Source organism: Bos grunniens, chromosome 12 (genome assembly GCF_055505025.1).
Source record: "Bos grunniens cultivar Pamir isolate PY7600 chromosome 12, Bosgru_T2T1.0, whole genome shotgun sequence".
Classification (NCBI taxonomy): domain Eukaryota; kingdom Metazoa; phylum Chordata; class Mammalia; order Artiodactyla; family Bovidae; genus Bos; species Bos grunniens.
Window position 1 is genome coordinate 35,677,482 of NC_141176.1, and position 25,622 is coordinate 35,703,103.

Genomic DNA, 25,622 nt, shown 5'->3' on the forward strand with positions numbered 1-25,622 from the left:
GGGAAAAACATACTTAATTCTTAGATTAGTAAAAAATGTCCCATGGGCTATCTCAAAACTTCTCTTTTTACTTCATAAAAAAGATACTTAATGAAATCTGTAAACACTATGTTTCTGCCTAAATAAGTTATTATGCTTCTCAACATTCTAGGTTTGAGTGAGAAACAAAATATTTCTTACAAAAAGATTGCAATACACAGTGAGATCATTTGAACTAAAATATAGAAAAGCATATATATAACAAAATACATGTGCACCCTAAATAATATACTTACAATTTGTGTCTGGTCTTTAATTATTTAGTATTATAATTTCCCTTTCCCTAACTTCTATTCCATTTTCCCATCTGATTCCATTTTAAATTTAACATTTTAAAATCAACACTAACCATACTGGCATCTTTATTCCTCAACCAAAAAATAGTTATTAGATATTATTAGGAGAGCTACCAGAAAACCTAGAAAACCTATCAAAACTCTAGTTTTATATCCTAACTGAAAAATATGACAGATAACAGTAAAAGTCTCTGTATTTTAAAATATGTTCATATCAGATCCTTTATCCAAAAGTATTCGAGGTATTTAAAGAAATATTTAAAAAGTTATTTATTTTTATTCTTTTTAGCAAGAAGGTATGGTTCCCTGGCTCTCAAGTGCCTTGGCTCAGAGTGGTCATGAACCAGCTCTCCTGACACAGCGTCAGCCAGACACACAGGCCTGACCACGTTTCATTGCCCGAATGCCCTAGCAAGGGACAGACGTGGGATTCGGTGGCTCTGTAAGGCTGTCTTGGCCACAGCTGGGAATGCCAGGCTACGACACTGGACCTGCTGTAACAAAGGAGAGCGCCCACAGCTCAGACGACACAGGAGCACGTGTGTTGCTTTATTTCAAGCCAACAGAAAGTTGGGGAGTCCCACAGTCCCAGGAGGACATGGCTTCACGCCACCAGTGCCCGTGCCTGGCCCTGTGATAAGACTGCCTGCCCGTTGCTGCAGCCTGGGGTCAGCGCACTGGCCTTTTGTGCATGGAGAGCGGACCCAGCGGGCTGGGTGAAGGTGGGGTGCTGCTGTGTCACAGTGAGACCTGAGCAGGGTGGCCAGCAGCACCAGTCAGCCAAGCTCCCTGCCCCCCATCTTCACCCACCCCAGGCCCCAGCCATGGACTCACAGCTTGTCCACGTGGGGCCGCGTGTAAGCCACCCAGGGCAGCCAACGGCCCCCATGGACACCATCAGCCAGCGGCGCCGCCAAGTGTCTGCGAGCCTGGCCGTCACCCCGACCGTCATCCCAATGACTGAAAATACACAGCAGCCTCCAGGCCTTCCCACGCGGCTCAGCACTCACACCCTCCGTCTCCTGCTGTCTTGGCTCAATTGCCCCTCTAGCTCTGGACAGGGTTCCCAGCCCAGCCCCTCTACTGAAGGCAAGTGCCCCGCTCCACAAGTCCACCCAGCGGGCCTGCCAGCCAAGACTCACTAAACATCTCAGGCACCCCAGGAGACAGACCCTCAAAGAGTCACAGCACAAAAGCCTCTTGAGCCTGGTGTTTTAGTTCAGAAGGCCCGGGGTGAACCGGCAGGCCTGCCCCCACCCATGGTTGTCTCCCTGAGGACAGGCCTGCGGGGTCACCTCTTACCCCAAGGAGCCCAGAAGCAGCCCCATCCTCCCCCTGGGCAGGCTCTTCTACACCCCACCACCCCCATCCTGACGCCCAGCCCCAAATGAGCGGCTGCTCTGCACTTGATCTCATAGACCCAGGTAATCGGCTCAAATTCTGAAGACGGCCCCATGGTGTGGCAGGGGGGACACCCAAAGGTCGCCCTGGAAGGTCTCACGACCAGCGGAGGTCACCGTGGTGATGGCCAGGAAGGCGTAGTCAGCCAGGCGCAATCACTCAAGTCCACCTGTCACCTCCCCACCGGTCAAGCTGGTCCCGACCTATCCAGCCATCAGTCCACTGTGCTCAAGGTGAATTACCGAGGGTCACCTGTCCCCCAGTCCCCACCCTCCCTAGCGGGTTCCCAACATGTCTTGACCGCTTAGAGTCACTGTCATATCAGGGGAAGCCGCTGAATGCTGACTCCCTCTGTGTATCTTTCTGAGTCCCTGAAGGACAAAGGAAACTCGGAAAATCTAGTCAGTCAGGGAAGGAAGCTTCTGAAGGGACCTGTGACTCCACTGCCAAGTGACCACCCCTCGTCCCGCCAACTTCCATGGGACAAGGCCACGAGGTCACATAGCCGGAAGACAGAGAAACAACAGACCTGCCCTTGGGGGATGGGAAAGCATAATGAAACCGACATTTTTTTTTGTTTTGAAACAATAACAGTAGCGAAGCTTTTGTAGTAACATAATGCCTTAGTTTTTTGTTAATACACAGTTGAAGACATCTATGGTTTCTGGGTGCCTTGATCACACAAATACATATCACAGACTTGGAAATTTCTGCTGAAATCTAGGGGCCAAGGAACACTTCATTAAATTTTTCATGCCCATCCCTGTCCTCCTCTTGCCATCTGTGTGGGCATGCCCTCTTTCTCAGCTCTTCTCCAGTCATCATCTTTGACGTGCTTGAGATGTACAGTTTACAGGTGAAAAGGGGCAGAGGAAAAACAAGTGTTGGTTTTCTTTCTTGGTGGACTATACAGAACTTTGGAGACATTATAACTGACTTGAAAACAATATCCCGGACACACAGTTTATGGACAGCCTGTTCCATAAACGTATTCTCTAGAGAAAATCCCGCTCGTAGGTTCAAACACTGTGCTGTCTCTCTTTCATTTCTGCACTTCATTACTTGCACTCGGCTCTCCCTGGCCTGTGGGGCTGGGACACACGCTTGCACAAGACTTTTTACTCACTCTTCTTCTTTTCATCACCTTGGGGTCCCCTAACTTCCTAGCATTTTTTCACTAGTAAAGTTTTGTGTGTTCATTGGATTACAAACAGTATTAACAAATACAAAACAAAAAAATTGGTATATGGGTTTCCTTATGAGTGTTTATCTTTTAAAAATAAATGATGAGGGACCTCCCTGGTGGTCCAGTGGCTAAGACTCTGCACTTCCAATGCAGGGGGCCCAGGTTCTATCCTTGGACAGGGAACTAGATCCCACATGCTGGGATCTAGGAGTTCACATGCCTCAATGGAAGATCCTGCATGCCAAGACCTGGCACAGCCAAATAAATAAATACATATATTAAAAAAAATAAGAATACATGATGAATTATGTACAATATAATTATATGAGCTTGAGAATTACTTCAATATAACCTAGTTGAGGAAATGGAGGAGATATGGGTGAAATAAAATAGGTCATGAGTTGGTAACTGTTGAAGTCAGGTTACATGCACAGGGAGGTCCATTATTTTATTCTAATTTTATATATATATTGAGTTTTTCATAATAAAAGCTTAAAAGGACACAAGTATCATGACTTCATCCCTTTCATTAATAAGACACTCACTTCTTCAATTTGAACTAATATTTTTTTGTGAGATATCTTTTTGAGCTATGACAGTCATTAAAGACTAATGTCTGCATTAGCTGAAGAGAATACCAGACCTTTGTATCTCTTAGCTCATAAAACTTAAATCAAGACTTTCTAAACTTAAATCAAGACTTTCTAAGTTAATGAATCCAGTTCAATCATACTGATATCACTAAAATAATATTAACAGTTTTAGAGAGAGCAAAACATTCACTGCATCTTTAATAACAAAATTAAAATTTTATAAGTACTATATCATGTTTAGATGATCATTTAAATTTTTATTATGTGAAACTGTTAACATTTAGTTGTAAATATGTAGATTTAGGAAACAAACATACACAAATGGGGGGAACATGCTTTCACAAGTTCTCAGCACAGGGGCACAAATCACTGTGTGGAGACCCCCGCCTGTGACAGGCACCGGGAGGGGCTGTGTCTGCATGCCTAGGGCATGGCACTCTGCTTGGCACGTATTCCACACTCAGTATTATTTGCCAAATGAAAAAGCAAAGCCATTCTGGAGTGGCATACAGTGAGAATTTTAGAACTGGAAAAATAAACGGAAAGTAATCTCCTCATTTTCCAACCAGGAGACGGAGGTCTAGGAAGGTTAAGTCGCACGGCTAATGGGAGTATGGTGAAAGAAATGTTTGAGGAAGACTGGTCTGACATAGATCTATGGGATGCTTCAGAGGAGAAAAAGAGGAGAAGGAACAGCCTCTGGAGAGACGCCGGCGAGCATCAAAGCCCGCGGTAAGGAGAGCGCGAGCTGGTGATGGGGAGGGAATGAGAAGCAGAGGAGGATCTGAAAGACGTTGAAAATGCAACTCTTGGCACAGCTTTTTCACTGTCAGGAAGATTTAATCTTGACCTATTTCTACACATGCTGGTATCAATCACGATACCCAGATATTTTTACCCACGGCCCCGAACCGCACAAAAAAGACATAATTAGCGATTCTTTTGACTCATCGAGGGCCTCTGAGGATGATTCATGCCTTCTGCTACACAATTATCTACCATAAATATAGATTAACCTCTGTCTATTCCAAGCAATCGCTCTTTATAATGTCCATTCAAATGCTGTTTACTCTATTACTATAGGACTGAGTCCAACCTCCTTCATTTATCTTTTGAGACCCTCCATATTTTTTTCTCCTCCGCCTAAGATAGTCAATCTTCACACCCATTATTCTATAATATAACAGTAAATAATCTTTCAGAATCAGGATAGCAGTTTTTGTTTATCTTCCCCACACATGCTAGGATTAAAGATGCATTTGAGTTAATAACTTCATATTTTTAAATGGAGATATGATAGAACAAATGCCTTCAATAAGAAGAGCTAGGTGATCTCTTTTGTTCAAGGCCAGCAACCCAGAGAAAATCAAAGTCTGGTTGTAGGCAGGAGGGAAGATAATTTAGAGAGGCCCATGGGACAGTGGGTGAGAAAGGCCAGGAAGAATGTGGACAGGGAGAAAACAATCTCCAGGCAGAGTGCCTGAGCTGCAGAGGAGACCAGGTGGTAGGGATACCAGAGAGGAGGCATGGATACTCTGAAGACAAACGTGTAGAGGGGTCAAGAGAGCTGACCACTGGTCTATATATTGGTGGAGATTATTGCATGACCCCCTAGCAGCTCTCAAGCCACTCCAAGGCAGCCTTAACCAGCCCCTGGGCCCCAAGCCACCCACTGTATCTACCCTACTCCCAGGCTCTCAACCTGGTACCCCTCCAGTATTGGAGGATTTGCCTATCCAAACACTCTGGCTTCCCGAGTTCCATACTGAGTCACCTAACCTACTTCCCTGGACGCCTTCCTCGCTGCTCACACCTACCATCCTCTTCCTCCTCTGCTCAGTACAAGAGTCCACGGCCACCCTGCCCTATTTAGAAATTCAGGCTTGGTCTCCTCAGTGAAAGAAACCCCCCTTGAGCACAGTTTTTCTGCCATAAAACTTTTGTTCCTCTTACCAAAAAAGGAACACAGAGCAAGTGAATTAAGAATATTTTGAGGACTTCCCTGGCAGTCCATTGGTTAAGACTCTGTGCTTCCACTGCACGGGGTGTGGGCTGGATCCTGGGTTGGGGAGCTAAGATTCCAAGTGCTGCACAGCACGCCCCGCCTACAACCACCGCCAAAATTTTTTTTTTAAAAGAATGATATTTTGAAACAATGTTTATGCTCTGTTTTTCTCCAATTTCCATTTAAAATAGTATAAACTTGATAGCTTTAGCAGCAGGCTTGTATTTGGGGATTGGTATATAAACTACATGGTTGAAAATACATCCCCGCCAAGGACTTTCTCTACAGCTGGTGAAGAAGAAATGAACAAAGCTGGAGCCTGAAAAGACCAATACATTCAATGTGTTCAGACAAATGTCGGCAGCTGCCAGGGAAGACTGCATACTTAGAATGGTTAGTCGGCTAGAGATTGGCTCTATTATAAGAACGTGTTTCCTCTGCAGAAGAAAAGTTTGAATACACTGAGTCTTAATGAGAGTTCTAGAGGTCTGGGCACATAATGCCAAAAAAAAAAAAAAAAAATCATCATCATCATAATCACAAAACACAGTTTTTCAAATAAGTTGAAAGATTTTCAGCAAAAGAAAACAAAAATTAAAAATGAGGTTTTTGTCCTGGAAAATAAATTACACAAAGGGAACAATATATTTCTGTATGTTTGACCCCCAAAGAATGGAAATTGGCACAACAGAGCTTCATTTGCCCCATTCACTCATCACTCAGTCCCATATTCCTTCACTGAATGTCTAATATGTGCTGGACATTGTGCTCTGTGCTGAGGATACAGAAAAATAAGATATCCTCGCCCATGAGGATGTCAAATTATGGCAGAAATACAATGTTTTTAAACACACCAAATGCTCTAATAGGAAGATAAGAGCACTTACTTGGGGCTTGGGGGCATTACTATGTAACATGCCAGCTTTCACTAAATGTGTAGAGGAACTGTGAATTAGGCAGCACCTTGGAGGCTTCCCTGGTGGGGAAGAATCCCCCTGCAATTCATGAGACCCAGGTTCGATCCCAGGGTTGGGAAGATCCCCTGGAGGAGGAAATGGCAACTCCAGTCTTCTTGCTTGGCGAACTCCATGGACAGAGGAGCCTGGCAGGCCACAGTCCATGAGGTTGCAAAAGAGTCAGACATGACTGAGTGACTTTCACTCTCATACACATAACTACATTTTGTAACTGTGGCTCCTAGAAATCAAGCATAAACTTTAGTATATTCAGGATGTACAAATATATCCTAGAAATCACACAATTACCACTGGACAGAAACAAGCTAGACATCAATGATTCAGAAAAGCAGGACATATGCTTTTCTGAGAGCTACCAGAAAGCTACCAGAATTTTCAAGAGCTACCAGAATTAGCAGAAGTGAAAACCAGCCCAGAGGTCTGGTAGGAGTCAAAAGTCAGGTAGGGAAGAGCAGAAAGATCCCGGGTTAGCCGGCCCAGCCATCTGGACTCATGGACATTCGGTCAAGCTCATTTGTGATCAGAAGGCGGAAACGAGCCAAATCTTCAAGAGGGTCAGCTGACACACGTGGTGAGTCTGCAGGGCATTTGTCTAGTCGCTCCCCTGGATGGCTCATGTAACGCCCCCGTCCCAACCTCAAACCATGAGACAGTTGTTTACAGCTGAGAAAACTGAGACTCAGAGAGTTTAGGTAATTCGTCCCAAATCACAGTGATGATCCTGGCAAAGGCAGGAAGCAAACCCTGTGGTCTGGCCCACACAGCTGTGCACTGCGAGTCCCCTCCACTGCCCGCCTTGGGAAGGACACAGAAAGTGGTTCCAGCAGCTGGAAAAGTGAAGAAGCTCCAACTGCAGATCAACTGAGACAAGCTGGCAAAGGAAGAGGGAGCAAGAACCAAGGGCGGATCACGACAAGAGGATCCAAGGAATTAAGTGGTCACATTAGATTTAGTGTGACACTTGTTCTTTGTTTTTGGTTTGGGGTTTGTTTTGCATAACTTCAAGATGGCAGTGATTATGCGATGAGGAATCCTGGCACCTTTGGCTGTGGGCCAAAGTTACTGCATGCCCAAGTAAAGCTTCTGATGGCTCAGGGACATTTCAGAGGCTGAACCAAGTTTATTAAGTAAATCTACTCCCAAAAGTAAAGACCAAAGAATGGAGGATCAGAGACTACAAAACAAAGCCAAGTAATCTGCCTCAGCTAAATCATTTCTAACGAGCAGGGCCAGGACTGAGATGTTGCCCTAAGGCTGCCCTTGGACCCAGGGAAATACCTGGGTCCCTGATGAGGGACACGTGAGGTGTGCAGCGTCTGAGTCCGGGCCAGATAGGGTAATAGACATCATCAAACACTTTATTCGGAGAGTTCAAATTCAACACTCAGCAAAGAGTGATTGCCTCAAGTCAAGAGAATGACTCTGGGTGTTCATTAAAAACTACTTCATCAAAGTTACACTGCTGGGGTGGGACATGATTTAGCAAAAACCGAAAAGCAGACAAGAATGTAAGGACAAGAAGGATGAAAACAAGACGGGAAGACACTTTTTGGTTTGTTTGTCAGTTTTGCAAGATGAAAAATGTTCTGGAGATGATGGTGGTGTCAGTTGCACAACATGAATGTTCTTGATGCCACCGAACTGTGCGCTAAAAAAATAGCTCAGATGGTAGTGGCATGCATATTCCACCACAGCTGAAAAATACACGTTTTTAAAAGCTTGCTTGACTGCCACAGACAGACAACAGAACACAATGTTTCTTACAAGAAACAATGTTTCTGAGGCCCGGAGACCTGTGCGGAGCCTGCAGAGCTTGGGCGGCTTTCCGACTCAGGAGATTCTGGACAGCGGCAGGCAGGAGGTAGAGCCCACCCAGTCCCCACGACCCGCAGGGCACGCCCCTCCGCTCACAGCACCGCCTTAATCACGCCCACCGGGAAGAGGCTCAGTCTCACTGCGACCACCGCCGCCGCGCCAGACCACAGCCCCCCATCCCCAACTCGCGACCCCAGGCCCGGCTGGGTCTGCCCGGACGCGCACGGCCCTCACACGCTTCCCGCCGGGCCCTGTCCCTGCCCCGGAGGCGTGCCCAATCTATCTCGGACACGCCCCCGTCCCCGCACCGCCCAGTCCCCGCCCACAACAAGGTGCGCAGGCTCGGGGGCGGGGCGGAGACTGCCTCGGTCTCGCGACAACGCGGCCAGGCGCGAGCTTTCGGGACGCCGTGAGAAGCAGCGCGAGCGCCGCCTCAGAGCGCTTCCGCAAAGATGGCGGCGGCGGGGGGTTCGCGGCTGGCGGCCTGGGGCGAAAGGCTGCGGCGGGGTTTCGCTGCCGGCCGGCGGGCCTGGCCCGGCCCCGGGCCCGTGGCGGCGGCAGTGGCTGGCGTGGCCGTGGCAGGAGCAGGAGCGGCCTGGTATCACGGCCGCGTGAACGTGGCGGCGCCCCAGGGCAGCCTCACCGTCCTAGCTCAGGTACGGGACGGGCCCAGTCCGGCAGCCCCGCCGCGCCCCTCAGCCCTCGGGCGGCCGGAGGGTGGGGATGAGCAGTGGGCGTCTGGGGTGGCCCTGGGGCAGCCGTCTACCCTCGGGGACGTGGGGGCGTGTCCGGTGCAGGCCTCCCCGTCCCCCAGGACCGCCAGGTGGTCGAGCTGTGCCAGCAGTGAACTCTTTAATAATGAAAGCGTGCGCCCCAAAAGTCGGTCGGTTCATGATTCCTGGTTTTGTGGTCAACTGTCAGGAACATTGCTGCATGTCATAAACCTGTGTGCTTCCAGGGGCTCTAGGTACAAAGCTAAAGACGTTTCTTCTAAAACTGCGGTGTTTGAAAGTAAAGGTCATATTCCCTGGTTCCGCATTAATTTTCCACGTAAAACATTTGAAGCTTTAAGAGTAAAGTTTGTATGTGAATACTTTTGAAAATTAAAAGCAGTAATCTTTTTCTGTGGTTAGACTTACATTTTTTCTTTCTAATGGCCTTGAGTTCTGACGGACTCAACAGTCAAGATTCAACAAGAGAGGAAAGCTGGCCTTGTGACTTAAAACTAAATATTGACAGTATTTTTACTTGTATTAAGATGCCACAAAGTGAATACGTGCAATAACTCTTCCCCCATCCTCATACTATTTCTGATCCCAGGAGGAAGAATCTAACAGCGTTTTATAGCATTTTTGTTCATCCTGTGTCAAGCAGTTCAGTTACTGTTCATCTTTGGTTTCTCTGCTTCTGTTTCATCCCTTTAGTTCATCCTGTTTAATTAATCTTCCCAAGAGTGTGACTTTAACCACATCTTGTACCCTTCTTCAGAAACCGTTAGTGCCTCATGCTCCTAGGATAAAATCCACATTTTTAAGTTTTGTTATTCAAAGCCCTCTGTAGTCACAGTCTGACATCGGGCTTCACCTGCCTGTTTCCTCCATCCTTGGAACAAGGGGCCTGTCCATCCCTCTGCTGCCCCAGCTGCTGCTCTGCTAGCCGCAGCACCACCACCAAAGTGACTTTGGAGTCACTTGTCTAGAACTACTGAGCTACACGTGCTTTTGACACAGCTGCTGCTGCTGCTGCTGCTAAGTCGCTTTAGTCATGTCCAACTCTGTGCGACCCCAGAGATGGCAGCCCACCAGGCTCCCCTGTCCCTGGGATTCTCCAGGCAAGAACACTGGAGTGGGTTGCCATTTCCTTCTCCAATGCATGAAAGTGAAAAGTGAAAGTGAAGTCGCTCAGTCGTGTCCAACTCTTAGCTACCCCATGGACTGCAGCCTACCAGGCTCCTCCATCCATGGGATTTTCCAGCAGTATGTATTATATAATTATTTTACTTAGTATGGCAAGGTGGTAAATCTTAACATGGTTTTAAAATAATAGTCATGATGTCCTTCATTTCTAGTCATCACACTAAGTGATTTCTCCAATAAAAATAGTGAATTTATATCCATTTGCTTATGCACTTTTCCAGTTTCCATTGTTACCCGTGCTTGCAGTTGTGAGGGTTAGTCAGGAATTCAGGCTTGAATTCGAGGTCATGAAATAGCAGATATGAAATTTCCCTTCTTTCTTCTTTCCACAATTCTTGAAGTGCTGCCTCTGTGCCAAGCAGAATGCAAGGAGCTGGAAATTCAAGACACATTTCAAGTGCTCACAGTTTAATGCAGGGGGGAACTTTAATCTAGGGTGAGGGGGTGATAAATGCTGGTGCTCTGGGGGCATCTGGAAGAGCCCCGCACACAAGCCTGGTGTCCTGAAGTGGTGGCCTGTGGGATGAACAGGGTTCGCAGGGCAGGGAGAAGGGGGTGAGCATTGCAGGCACGGGGACAGCATTGCAGCGGTCTGGAGAGAAGGATTGGACTGGTAAGACCTGGGCTGTAGATGATGAGGTTCAGAACCAGTGGCGGGGTATCAGGTCAGAAAAAAGTTTTTATCTAGAGGACAGCAGGCAGCCATCCTGGAGATTCCTAACCTTCATGGTTAGGAATGGTCCCCTGAGAATACAGGCCTAGAATTCAGGGAGTCTGGGGCTTCCCTGGTGGCTCAGACATTAAAGAATCTGCCCGCAACGCGGGAGACACGGGTTTGATCCGAGGGTCAAAAAGATCTCCTGGAGAAGGAAATGGCAACCCACTCCAGTATTCTTACCTGGAAAATCCCATGGACAGAGAAGCCTGGAGCGCTGCAGTCCTTGGGGTCACAAAGAGTCGGACACGACTAAAGCAACTTAGCACATGAACTTAAATAGAAAAAGATGACATTTTTGTTTTCAATGATCTATAAACTTAACATTTTCTTAAATTGTGAGTGTAGGCAACTAGTTGAAGAAGTATTAACAGTAGCTGACTGTCATCAATAGCAATCTCAGATATTTTCCTATTCTGATACCATTGTTACAGATATCTCAACATAACACTTCTTTGATATTAGAGTGCTTATTCAGCCTGCCACTGTCTCACGTTATTTAATGCATAAATCAAGAATTATGCACATTGCAGATTTGGCTTTCATCTTTGGAAAAAGAGTATGGAGACTATTTTGAAGGGAGTGGATTGAAAGCGAGTTCAGAAACTTGCAGTAATTCAGGAGAGAGTTGGTGATGGCTCAATTAGTGGATGACTTGGAAAGAAATTTAAAGATAAATTTGCAGAGTCTCAGTTGCTGGAATCTTGTGTGAAATGTAATTGTTTCAGCAAATAATAACAGGTTCACTCTCCACCACTATCCAAAAGTAGAGCATTCCTTTGAAACCTTTTGTAAGCTGGAATGGTGTAAAATCAAAGAGCAGTTACCTTAGACACATCTTGCTCACGGATACATGAAATAAATGGAGCTGAGTCACAGATGTTCACAGACACAGTTCGAGCTCTGGCATCTGATGCTGAGATGCTGAGTTCAGTTCCAGGGAGGAAGCTTGGCGGGACCACTCTTGCTGCCTGGGATGTGCACTGCCCCTACGATGGTTCACTGAAAAAGGCTGAGCACTACTTTGGATTTTTGCCTTTTTTTCATAAAAGCAAAAATCCTCTTCAGATTTTTTTTTGATTAGCAGATATGAGTACCAGTGTAGGTCTTTGGTGAAAGTGAAGTGGCCTGAAGCAGAGGACTCCTGCAAGAATCCTGTACCAATGATGACATCTGGGCAACAACATATTATTGGCTCTTTTAGAGATCCTCCAGAGTATGTCAGCCTACCAGTCACATTTATGTAAGCTGCTTCCTCCGAAATACTTTAGTATATTTGAAAACTGTTCTAGGTTTCTAGAAATACCCTCTTTAAGTATTGTTGTATTTGATTCTGGCATAGTAAAGTGAGATAAGACATGATAGAAGGGAGAAGACAATTATTTTATTATTCCAAGCCATTCTGTTTTAAAAGGATAGAAGTCCTTAATAAGCCTTGATATGTTTAAAAAAAAAATTCACACACCCCCGTTATATATATAGTTACCTCATGGGGAAAGCAGTTAGGAACTCTAGAGTTTTTGAGTTGCAATGGCAAAATTATTTTCTTCCTGCAGGAATTTCAATAATATATAAAAGTTTTTAGTTTTTATTGTATTTTGTTTTTGCAAACTAGAAACAATATATTGGTAAACCAGAACTGATGAAAACAAATCTCCATATCACTGAGTAAATCTCTAGTGACGTGTAAATCAGACTTAGGGTAGAACTTGTCTGAATCATTTTGATATTATAAATGCTTATAATAAGGCCTAAAACTGGAAGGGGGAGGAGAAAAAATAAAGTAAAAATTCATTACAGTTCGAAGTTGACAACAATTATGTTTTATTTGTTCTAACTGATTTGTTGATCGAATATTTCATTTATCCTCTATAAATTTTTACACTTTTTGGCCTTATAATTTTCAATTTATATGTGATATTGAATATGTTTCCCTGACTTCATAGTAGGATTTTGGGGTTTGCTTTTTAATGAAAAATTTGTCCACTATGCTTAAAGTAAAATTATTGTGTATAACAGAGTCCATTGTTGTCGTGCTTAGTTGCTCAGTCCTGTCAGACTTTTTGCAGTTCTATGGACTGTAGTAGCCTGCCAGGCTCCTCTGTCCATGGAATTCTCCAAGCAAGAATACTGGAGTGGGTTGCCATGCCCTCCTCCAGGGGATCTTCCCAACCCAAGGATTGAACCCAGGTTTCCCACATTGCAGGCGGATTCTTTACCATCTGAGCCACCAAGGAAGCCTTACCTAGTCCGTAATACTGTATAAATGTTTTCTATTCTATGTAAATCCAAATTCCTTATTCTGTAGATTCATACGTGTCAGATTCCATTTGATATTGTTTATTTGTATTTATAAATTCTTGGAAGCTTTCCTCAACATTTAATCTGTTATTCTTTTATAGAACTTACCGCTTTCTGAAATTGTTTTATTGTTTCTTTTGTCTGTCTTAGAAGGATAGCCTCTTATCTTTTTCATCTTTGTATTCTTAAATGCATAAAACATGTGAATGCATAAAACATTCACAATTATATAATGTTTGTCCAAAGAGTGAATAAATGAACTACACTTTGTAACAAAGTGACCTTGTCTAACTTTGGTTTGATTAGCCTTTGTAGAAATAATAGACAAGCAGTATCCAGAAATGTATAGATTCAGCTGAGTTACTAAATGTCATGTGTATATTCGGTTACACACTTAGGGTTATAGAGATACATGCCATGTTCCCAGTAGGAAACCTAAGTACATAGGAAACTTTGCTCTATTCTGCTAAATCCCAAGGGCCTAGAAAAGAGTCTTGTGCATAGTAGGCATGCTAAGTATTTATTGAATGGGTAAATGAGCTGATGAAATCTATGAGACAGTAATATATATTCCTTTGTCTCAGAACATTCCACCTGTTACTGTGCATGAGATTTAATTTTTAATTCATATTGTTAATACTTAAACCTGTCTTTATACAGCAAGCTTTTGTCTGGAGCCATCACATTAAAATATCAAAATTAATTTTAGAATAAAATAAAATGTATTTCCATCCCAGTTATTGAGATCCTTCAACTTGTAAACCTCAAGCCAAATAAATTTGTTTCATTAATTTATTTTGACTGTGCTAGGTCTTTGTTGCTCCTCACAGGCTTTTTGTAGTTGTGGTGAGCAGGGGCTTCTCATTGCAGTGACTTTTCTTGTTGAGGAGTCCTGGCTCTAGGACAGGAGGGCTTCAGTAGTTGCGGGTCCCTGGCTCTAGGGCACAGGCTCAGTGGTTGTGGTGCACGGGCTTAGTTGTTCCAAGGCTTGTAGGATCTTCCCACACTAGGGATAGAACCCACGTTCCCTGGATTGACAGGTGGCTTCTTAACTACTGGACCACCAGGGAAGTCGTAAATTATTTTTAAATTTGGAAAATAACCCTGACCTAGACTAAAACCAACTTTATCAATAAACTATTTTGATGTTAAATGTATGGCACACATTTTTGTATATTATTGATTACACTGAAGATTTACATACAACAAGATCTGTATCTTAACGACTGATTCATTTCCTCTTAGGGAGAGAATGGTTTGGTTTACAAGGTCAGTGTTTCTGGAAGAGTCAGCGTCCTAAGGACCTGGTTGTGGCTTGGGCTCCACAGGTAAGGGCAGGTGGCTGGCATAAGAGAGGCACATAAGAAGTCTGGGCATAGAAACAGAAGGGGAGATGGGAGCTGGACTGGAAGGGTAAATTCCCTTACAACCTTTGATCTCCCTGCCTCCCACCCGTCTGGAGTCTGGTAGATTGTTACAGGCTCAGGCAGTCACACGCGGTTGCTGTGGCTTAGGCAGGGGCCAGTGGAAGTGATACCCAGAGAGGAGGAAATGAGAATGCAGTTCCTCCCACTCCCAATGTATTGGCAGCACTCCAGGAAGGGGCTTTTTGCATTATCCTTCAGTTTTAATTGAGGTGTAGTTGACATAAAAATTGTATATATTTAAGGTGTACCACTTGATGTCTTATTTGTATACACTGTGAGATGGTCAGCGCTGTCAAGCTGATTAACATCCATCACCTCACGAAGTTACCATTGTTGTGTGTGGGTGTGTGGTGAGAACACTTAGATCTACCCTCCTAATAAACCTCAAGCACACGATACAGTATTGTATGTACAGTGTAATATATGTGTATTGTCATGCTGTCCTTTAGACATCCAGGACTTAGCCTGCATAACTGACACTTCATACCCTTTGACCAACATCTCCCCATCCCCCCAGCTGCTGGCAACCACCATTCTGCTTCGTTCTATGAGTTTCACTGCTTCAGTTTCACAGATAAGTGAGCTGTGTAGTATCTGTCTGTCTGTATCTGGCTTATTTCACTGAACTTAATGCCCTCCAGGTTCGTCCATACTGTTACCCTTGGCAGGGTTCCTTATCCAAGGCTGAAGAGTGTTTGTCAGCTTGCGGTATGGGTGTGTATCAGTATCTTCTTTACCCATTATCTGTTGATGGAAACTTGGATTCTTTTCATACCTTGGCTCTTGTGAACAATGAGCAGTGACCTTGGAAGCTCGGATTTCTATTAGAGATACTGACTTTAGAAGTGAAATTGTTCATTTTTTGAGGAACCGCCTTACTTTCTCCACAGTGGCCTCACAGTTTACAGTGGTGGTCTAGGAGGGTTCCCCTTTCTCCACAGTCTCACCAGTGCTTATCTCTTGTCTTTTTGATAATAGCCATTCTGACAGATGGGAGATAGTACCTCATTTTGGTTTTGATTTGCATTTCCCTGATAGTGATTTTGAGCACTGCTTCTTATATCTGTTGGTCTTTTGTAGCTAGGTCATCTTTTCAGAAATGTTAATCAGGTCCTTTGCTTGATCAATCAGGACTTTGGTGTTTTGGTTTTTGCCATGGACCTGAGTTGCCTGTGTATGTTGGATACTAACTCATCAGATGTGTGGTTTGTAAATAATTTCTTCCCATACCATGGGTTGATTGTTTCCTTTGCTGTGCAGAAGCTTTTTACTTTGATGTAGTCCTGACAATTTTTGCTTTTATTCTCTGTGCTTTTGGTGTCATACCAAAAAAATCATTGCCCAGACCAAAGTCAAGAAGCTTTCCCTCTGTTTTCATCTCATAGTTTTCGGTTATTACATTTAAGTCTGTAACCCATTTTGAGTTAATTTCGAGTTAATTTTTGTATAAGATGCAGGATGAGGGCCCAATTTACTCTTCTGCATGTGGCCATCTGGTTTTCCCAACACTTTGTTGAAGAGACTGTCCTTTCCCCGTTTCATGTTCTTGGCTTTCTTATTGAAGATGAGTTGACTGTAAATGCGTGAATTTACATCTCTTTCTGTTTCAGTGGTTTATATGCCTGTTTTTATGCCAGTACCATACTTTTCAGCACCTGCCACTTCTGGTTTTATTACTGTAGTGTTGTAATAGATTTTGAAATCAGGAGGTGTGATGCCTCCAAGTGTGTTTATCTCACTCAAGATTGCTTTGACTTTTTCAAGGTCTTTTGTGGTTCCATAGGAATTTTAGGGTTTTTTTTGTTTTCCTATTTCCATAAAGAATGTCACTGGGATTTTGCTGGAGAGCTCTTTGAATCTGTAAATCCCCTAGGTCTGTTGCAACTGAGAGAGTGAAGACAGACAGTTGAGCTTTGGGTGTGCTGATATAGGGGAGTTGTTGCTAACCTTGAAAAAAGGCATTTCAGTGAAATACTGGAGGCAGTTTAATTGGAGTGTGTTGAGGAGAGACTGAAGTAAGAAAGCAAAGAAAGCAAATCAGTTCAGTTCAGTTGCTCAGTCGTGTCCAACTCTTTGTGACCCCATGGACTGCAGCGCTCCAGGCCTCCCTGTCCATCACCAACTCCTGGAGTTTACTGAGCTCATGTCCATCAAGTCATTGATGCCATCCAACCATCTCATCCTCTGTCGTCCCCTTCTCTTCCTGCCTTCAATCTTTCCCAGCATCAGGGTCTTTTCCAAGGAGTCAATTCTTTGCATCAGGTGATAGAGATGCTTCTTTCTAGAAGTGTTGCTGAAAGGGTATTAAAAGAAACACTTGCTGGGACAGTGATGTAATTAGGAGGCAAAACCTGGTCCAGCTCTGACTGTGGGGGAATTAGAGGTGGACATCTTTGAGGAAGGAAAGAAGCTCCTGGAGCCCAAGCCCAGGAAGAAAGGTCAGGCTATGAGACGAATTTTCCTCCTTCATCCTAACAGGGAGGGGAAGCATAGGGTGTGGCTAACCTAGCAGCTGGCTACAGACCTGATGGTGAACTGCTCTGGAAAATCAGGAGGTAGAATCAGGGACACTGGGTGGTGGATCAGAGGGCTCGTAATGACTACTGCTGGAGAGGAAGGCTGTCCACAGCGGAGGGCGGAAGAGATGGGTTCACACACTCATGAAGAAGAGAGCTTGGGCCAGTGGCCACAGACTTCTGATGGCTTGCCTTTGGTGGATTTTTCCTTGTAGCTAAAAAATATTACCTAACATTATTTTTAAGAAGGCTTGGTATTATGAGTTTAATGTGGATAATATATTGCATCATGGCATTAAATTTTAAAATTAAATTCTAAAATAGTAATAGAACATCAAAGGTGGTTTTTCTTTGATACTATTTAGATTCACATTTTGAACTCATTTTGTGAGTATAGCCTAAAACAAATGGTCACGCATTTTAAATAAATAAAAGCAAGGTGTGTGGATCTTCATGTTCTAATAGTCAGAAATATGTTAACTTGGAAAGCAGTTTTGCAGGTATTACTAGATGCAGGACTCCTTTTCTGTTGCATATCAATGAATATTTTAAAAACTCAAATAATGTAATTAATGAGATGGAACTATTAATATTTTAATTTGCTATAAGAGCTCTAAGCAATTTGTAAAATTAAATTGGCACATTGAAACTATCACAGTATTGTTAATTGGCTGTACTCCAATATAAAATAAAAAGAAAAATTAAATTGGCATTGCTTTATTTTATTTCAAGTTGTCTGACTATATTTGTGGTCATTATTTTTGTGAAGTGGGAGGAAAGGACATTAGTAAGATCTTAGCAAGGTAGAACAGGAATATATTGGCATCTGCTGAGACTGGGATGTATTTGTGCACAGTCCCTTGGATTTAATGATGGTGCATTTAAAACTGGTTATGCCAAGGGCGATGAACTTGATAGCAGCATACAGAGGTTTAATAACCGTGAAACACTATGAGCCTAATGAAGACGAAAGCTTTCTTGCAACAGTAAAGCAAGAATGCAAAGAAGTTTTTATACTTTATTGCCTCAGGTAAAAATGTGTCTGGAAACAGATAAGTGATGACACAGCTTTGATGTTAATAAACCCAAATGGAAGTCAGAAATCAAAGTGTGTAAGTGGCCAGATTATGAAAAGAGAGATGACAGAGTTATACCCTGTGATTAGATGTAGTTTGTGCTTTGGGCAAAGCTATTTGTCCTGCACGAATGAGAAGCTGTCTTTCCTTCCTTCCTCGTGGACACTGTCCCTGTATCCTACTGTAACTCTTTGGAGGTGCTTTTCGGGGAGATGGGGACAGAGAAGGCAAGAAAGGAAGGAAAACAAATTGTAAAAGCAGAAGCATTTTTAATCTGTCATTTTGCAGTTATGTTTATTTAGCTGAATCTGGAAGTAAAAAATTACTATTTACTCTCATTCTATGAAGCATGTGTTCTGGTAGATAATGTGTTCAAATTAATGCTTTTGCTACTGTAAGTTTTGGAGCTTTATTAATTGTACCAGTGCACAAACATATCCGAAGCCATCAATTGTAGCAGTATATGAACTTAAAAGTTACATTTTAAAAAGTAATAAATATTTGGTAGCATAAATGATAGCAAATATATTCTCTTAGTAATCTGCTCTCCATTAAAAAAAGTTGTTAAATGTTTCAGATTATAAAGAATTTCAATATAGAAATAATACTTAATGGAACCCCTGGAGGAGAAGTGGCAACCCACTCCAGGATTCTTGCCTGGGAAATCTTGTGGACAGGGAGCTATAGTCTGAGGTCACAACGAGCCAGACACAACTTAGCAACGGAACAACAGCAAATCCTATGTTTAAGCATACCCTGGTGTATATAGACATTTTTCATTGACATCTGTAGAAGTTTCATGAACATGGGGTATTGCAGAATAAAATTTGTGATCTCTGTTCATTAAGAAATACGATCTTACAAGATCTTTAGTTTGTCCGTATGTATACTGTATGGTCCAACCAGTCCATCCTAAAGGAGATCAGTTCTGGGTGTTCTTTGGAAGCACTGATGCTAAAGCTGAAACTCCAATACTTTGGCCACGTTATGGGAAGAGTTGACTCTTTGGAAAAGACTGATGCTGGAAGGGATTGGGGGCAGGAGGAGAAGGGGACGACAGAGGATGAGATGGCTGGATGGCATCACCGACTCAATGGACATGGGTTTGGGTGAACTCCGGGAGTTGGTGATGGACAGGGAGGCCTGGTGTGCTGCGATTCATGGGGTCACAAAGAGTCGGATGTGACTGGACCGAACTGAACTGAACTGATCCTGTATGGTTGGTGTGTCCTATACTAGCAGTTGTGTACCTTCAGTGTTTCCTGTCACATTAAACTTTAACACAACATAGTTAAATTTTAACACAACATAGTTCCAGGCGTCTTCCTCCTAGGTCTTCATCAGGGGGCTGCTGCGTGCCCGAAATGCAGACCATTTTTAAAGTTAGAGAGAATGAACCTTAAGTAGGAAAGCACAATGTTTTTTCCACAAACTTTTGTAGATATTCCCAAGCAAAGTATGATGGGCTTAACTTCTCCACTGTTTGGGAAGATCAGTCATGTTTCTCTTTTGCTGGTGTACACAATTAGAAGATTATGCATAATAAGAAATTACAAATGAGTTGGTTTCTATGTTTCTGAGTGTGTGCAATGTATAAATATCAAGAGATTAAATCACACTATTAGTGTTTTAAAGACGGAATCTTTTCCAGTTTACATTTGTTGCTAACTGACCAAATTAGAGCCAGTTCAGATCAGAAGCAGGTCCCTGATAGGGTTTCTGCCTCTGTTCAGACCCACGGTCCTGGGGAGTTCTGGGGCCAAAGTCAGGTCGGGAGCCTCTCTGTGGCTGCTCCTGCCCTGGGTTCCAGGCTGGGATGGACGCCCCTGAGCTGTGGCTGTTGAGGAAGAAGTGTGAAGAGCTGACACCTCCCAATGGCTCACCCAGTGACAGTTCTGCCTGCGCTGAAGTGAAAGGCTTAGCTCTTTGTAGTGCCTGCTTCACACTTACCAAGTGAGGTGCTGTAATGTGGAGCCAGGCAGGATGGTTCTAAGGAACACTGTGCTATAACCAGGGAAGAGGATATAGGAGTTACCTACCCTCTCCCAAGCACGGACACTGTTTTCACATATAATTTCCAGGGGCCTCGTGCAGCAGGAAGCATGGTTGCAGTGTGGGGTATGAGCCTCCGCTCTAAATGTTTAGGTTACCTGCTTGTTCCTTCTAGGTTATTAGTATTTGTCCTTCTTTACATCACAGAATGCTTCGAGTGTTATATTTAAAATTACTTTCAAGTGAACTGTTTGATCCTGTCCCTGCATTCCTCTTTGGTTTTGGATGATTCTCTGCTCAGATCAAATAATTTGCATGTTAGCTCTCGTCTTTGAACAGTCCTTCAAAGTGTGCTGACTGTACATTCTCTAGCCCAGTGTACTGTCTGTTGGCCCTGTTATGCTGGCTCATCTGTTAACGTCTCTGTAAACACACAGATGCCTCTATTTCCACATCCCTCTCCTTGAAACGATAAAGACCTGTCACCCGAGAGTGTCTTCACATTTATTCTCTTTACCCTTTAGCACCCAGGTGAAGTGGGTCATTCAGGATCTCAGAGCCTGAAGAGTCTACTTTTGGTTTCATAGTAACATGTTTAATACTGGTAATAATACAACTATATAAAGTCATTAGTAAAGGAGTATCTAAATAGCAGCCATAAATATTTAGAAACTGATTTTTTCACTAAACAAAGTGGCAAAGTTATCCAAATCTTTGGATATTCAGAGCAACTCTTTGGAATTTCACTAGCAATTTGGGTTTGGCTCTTAGGGTTTCCTGAGTCTTTTCAGAACTTCAGGCCATATTTGAGCCTGTACGTATATGTCCCTTCCTTTTCTCTACTCTGTTCCCACATTTAACTAGAATTATTCTCCTGATTATGAAGAGTACAGGAGTAAGTTGACCTGCAAATAAATGTTAGAAGGGCACAATACCCTTTTTAACTACCCAGGTGCTAGTTCTCTCCATGCCTACCCTTAAAGTATGTATGTGACAATTTACAATAAACGGTAAGTTTTCATTAGTTTTGTTCCTCATGTAAGAATCTAAAAGTCTCAAGGGTCAGGATAAAGATTATTCTTTAACATGCACCCAAAGAGGGACTTCCCTGGTGTTCCAGTGCCTAAGACTCCGCACTCCCAATTCAGGGGGCCTGGATTCCATCCCTGGTCAGGGCACTAGATCCCACATGCCGCAGCTAAGAGTTTGCATGAACGAAGATCAGAGATCTTGCGTGCTACAACTAAGACCTGGCGCAGCCAAATAAATAGATAAATGTTTTTTCAAAAATAAATGATGTGTTCTATGTTTATACTTTACAGATACAAAGCAGAGTTTTAATGAACATTAAATTAATTTGCAAAACTATGTAATCACATCTGTGCATTACTTTTCCTTTTCATGTCATGTAATCTATGTATTGCTTCATTTGCTGGTGATTTAACTTATCAACAAATATAAGTGACATGTGTCTTAGTACTTCTATTGTTAAAGCAGTAACTTTACCTGTTTTGCCAGTGCTTGGTAAAATGTTCACCTCATCCCCTGCTCATTTGTTACAAATACATTTTAATCAAAACTTTATCTTAGACACATTGTATTATGTCCACTAACTCCAAGTGGAAGCTGAAAAAAATCCATTGCAGTCTAAACCAAACACAACATAAAACCTGAAGTCCACTGGATCATTCAGATTTATGGACAGAAAGTGTGCGGCAGCTGGAGCAGCCGGGTTTCAGAGCCTCTGTTTCCAAGATTCCATGACTTCTACAGCAGCACAGAAGACACATTTTAAGTCCAGTTGCCACTGCCACCAGCTGTCCACAGCTCTGCCCCTGTGCTCCTCTGATGAAGGCATCTTTAAAATCTATAGTCACTAGCAGTATGCGGTAATTTGTAGTTGTAATAAAAGGAAACAAAGGGTCTTTATTTCTGTTGTGTTCACACTTAGGTGCAGTTGTACATGATAGAGTACATACCTAGTTACCCAAGGATAGCTTAATAAATTGTTAATACCATGATGCTGGGAAAGATTGAAGGCAAAAGGAGAAGGGGGCGACAGAGGATGAGACAGAGGATGAGATAGTTAGACAACATCACTGATTCAGTGGACATGAATTTGAGCAAACTCCAAGAGACAGTGAAGGATGGGAAAGCCTGGCCTGCTGCAGTCCATGGGGTTGCAGAGTCAGACAGAACAGCAACTGAACAACAGCAACAGGATTTAAACTATATTAGCACAAAACCCTTTTGCCTGTTGGTTCAAGGACTGAAATCTATTTTTTAATTACTTTTTGAACATCACACTTGGAGTGTGGAATTGGTTCCCGTTCGTAAAGATTCATTCATTTCTGGCACACTTTTTTTTTACTATTTAACAGTATTAACCACATAGTAGACACTGGGAACACAGAAGAGAGAGAGCCTATCCTTGAAGCAGGCACACAGGGGCAGACACTCTCTGTCCACAGAGTTACCAGTCTTCAGTGAACGCTAGCTGAGTTCTGCATGCGCACTCTGAAAAATACCTCACCCACACAGGTGCTCGGGGCAGGACTCTTAAGAGGAGACACCTGAACGCTTAACAAATAAGAGAAGGATAAGAAGCAATCACATGCTTACCTTTGTGAAGTTTCTTAATCACAATCAGAAGCCAAGTGGTTACTTCATCTGTCTCCTGGAAAGAGCTGCAGTTTAAAGGTTTTTGAAGCTCATCAGAGGGAGCCAGGTAACAACAGAAACTCAGGACGTACCAGCAGACCCAGTCAGTTTCAGGAAAGTGATGTTGGCAATGAGCAAAACTAGGGTTGATGCTTTAAATTAGTGCGGTATTTGTTTTGTTCAAGGCCAATTCATAAAAATAATAATGTCAATGGAATTTTAAGATAAAAGTGTAATTTTTGTTTTTAATAAATTGCAAATCTGCCCCTTTGTTAAAGCTTTCATTATTTTTCCTTTTACCTGAAGGTTTTCCAAAAAATCTGTTCTTTTTGTTTGGAATAAATATGTATGCAAGCAACATATTGCTGTTTGAGGGGTAGTGGTGGGTGTTTTTTAATCCATTTTTTTTAATACCAAATTTTGTGTAGGGTCAGGTTATGGGCTTAAGGGACTTGGCGGTAGAAAAGCAAACTGCCATTGTGTTGACCCGCAAGCTGTAGAAACCCACCCTCACTCTGTGCTGCTGTGAGCTGAGGAAGTGTGGAGCAAGACAGTCTTGCTGGGGATTAAGGGTGTGGGACTCTGAGTGGGTCAGGGAGAAAGTGGGGGCATGGTGGAGGAGACTACGAATGACTCACTTTCCTCCTGAAATCCCAAACTATAAAATACTTAGAGCTACAGACTGCAGCTATTCCCGTGAAGGGATGGGAGAGAGTCCTTCAAAGAGTCCTTTAATCCATCCTCCTTGCTCCACACTGTGTGCTGTAGGATACGGTCTCCTCAGTGTTGTCACCGTCGTGGTCACCTCTCTTTCTGACTCAGCCCTCTGATAACACTCTGCCCAGGCTTACTTAGAGTTCTCAGTTTTGAGGAGATCTTTTTGCATGAGTGTGCAAGGTTCCTGCAATTAGATCATAGCTCATATCACAAAAGGTTCCTTGTTACATGCTACTGTACTCCTCGGTTGCCCAAAGAGAGGTCACAACCCAGATAAATTTACTGATACCAGACCAACATAGTAGTCGTCTATTTAAATTTAATTAAATAATAATGAAAAATATTACTCTGGTGCATCTCTCTCTCCTTTTTTTTTTTTTGGTTCCCTGTGCTATACAGTAAACCCTTGTGGGTTATCTGTTTTATTCATAGCAGTGTGTGTAAGTGTTAATCCTGTACTCCTAAGTTATCCCTGCCCTCTTTCCCCTTTGGTAACTATAAGTTTGTTTTCTATGTCTGTGAGTCTGTTTCTGTTTTATAAATAAGTTCCTTTGTGTCACCTTTTAGATTCCACCTATAAAGGATAGCATATGGTATTTGTTTTTCTCTGTCTGACTCACTTCACTCAGTATGACAGTCTGCAGGTCCATCCATGTTGCTGCAAATAGCATTTTTCATTCTTTTTCATGTCTGAGTAATATTCCATTGTGTGTATGTACCACATCTTTATCCATTCCTCTGCTAGTGGGCTCTGGGTTGCTTCCATTTCTTGACTGTTGTGAATGCTGCTGCTGTGAACATTGAGGTACATGCACATCTCTCATTTGAAAAGAAGTCATAAAGTCATGGCTGATAAGTAACACTGGGAAAGTAACTATCAGAGATTGGGATTTGTCATTGTGGGGCTTTCACGTTTGCTAAATGCTCCTTTCATACTTCAGTCCAGCTCTTACCCCACTAGAAAGGGGCTGATCATTCATGTGTCACTTTATACACGGCTTGGTTGTAGGAGATGTGTGATACTTACTAAGTAAGTTGGTGTTGGAGGTTTGTAGGAAGAGTGTTTCCCTTGTGAGTGGGGCAGTGAGCTGAAGCAACACTGTCATTTCTTAGGAAGTGTCATGTCATGGCTGTACTGATAACACTGAGAAAGCTGTATATTAATCCCTTGAAACCTACTTTACACGTTTTGTTTAGAACATAAACAAAAATGATGTGCCTCCTGAAAAGCAGTTATGGAGGAAGGGAACGTGCTTTTCTGCTCGGTGATCTCATCAGGAGAGAGAAGGTGCTGGTTTATATTATTACTGTTTGTTTATTTGGCTGAGTCAGGTCTTAGTTGCAACCTGTGAACGCTTAGTTGTGGCTTGTGGCATCTAGTTCCCTGACCGGGATGATGGAACCCGTGTCCCTTGCATTTGGAGTGCGAGTCTTAGCCCCTGGACCAGGAGGGAAGCCCCGGCACTTCCTTCTTTACTCCTCAGCATCCTGACAGTCGGCCCTCCTCTTCAGGCAGACTGTGATCGTATTAGATATTTCTTTAACACATTTATTTAGGCATATGTCATTTCATTTCACCATGCTCATCTAGGAAAAGCCACACTAGCTTTCTTCTCATCTCCGGAAAGAAGTCTAGACTAGGCCATCACTAGAGTAAACAGTGGGCTTCCCAGATGATTCAGCAGTAAAGAATCTGAATGCCAATGCAGGAGACATGGATTCGATCCCTGAATCAGGAAGGTCCTCTGGAGTAGGAAATGGCAACCCACTCCAGTATTCTTGACTGGGAAATCCCATGGACAGAGGAGCCTGGTGGGCTACAGTCCATGAGATCTCTAATGGTCAGACACAACACACAGAAAACAATATCCAGAGGCCACAGAGGATAGTTCCCAGAGCTTGCAGGTTTGCCAGGAATGACCTTCATCTCCCTCACTAATACTCTGTTATTTTGTAGAATTTATTGTGAAGCATAGCTTACATAGTGAG

The 25,622-nt window shown here is 43.2% G+C and overlaps 1 protein-coding gene across 2 annotated transcripts in view; it reads left to right on the top strand.

Moving 5' to 3' along the window:
- The first annotated feature begins 8,747 nt into the window (after positions 1-8,747).
- MICU2 (mitochondrial calcium uptake 2) overlaps positions 8,748-25,622 on the top strand; it is a 53,765-nt gene continuing 36,890 nt past the window's right edge. For both annotated transcript variants that reach the window (XM_086329738.1, XM_086329739.1), the window contains exon 1: positions 8,748-8,968. In XM_086329738.1, coding sequence (XP_086185864.1) covers positions 8,765-8,968 — 204 coding nt within the window. In that variant the 5' untranslated portion in view covers positions 8,748-8,764. The remainder of the gene's footprint in view (positions 8,969-25,622) is intronic.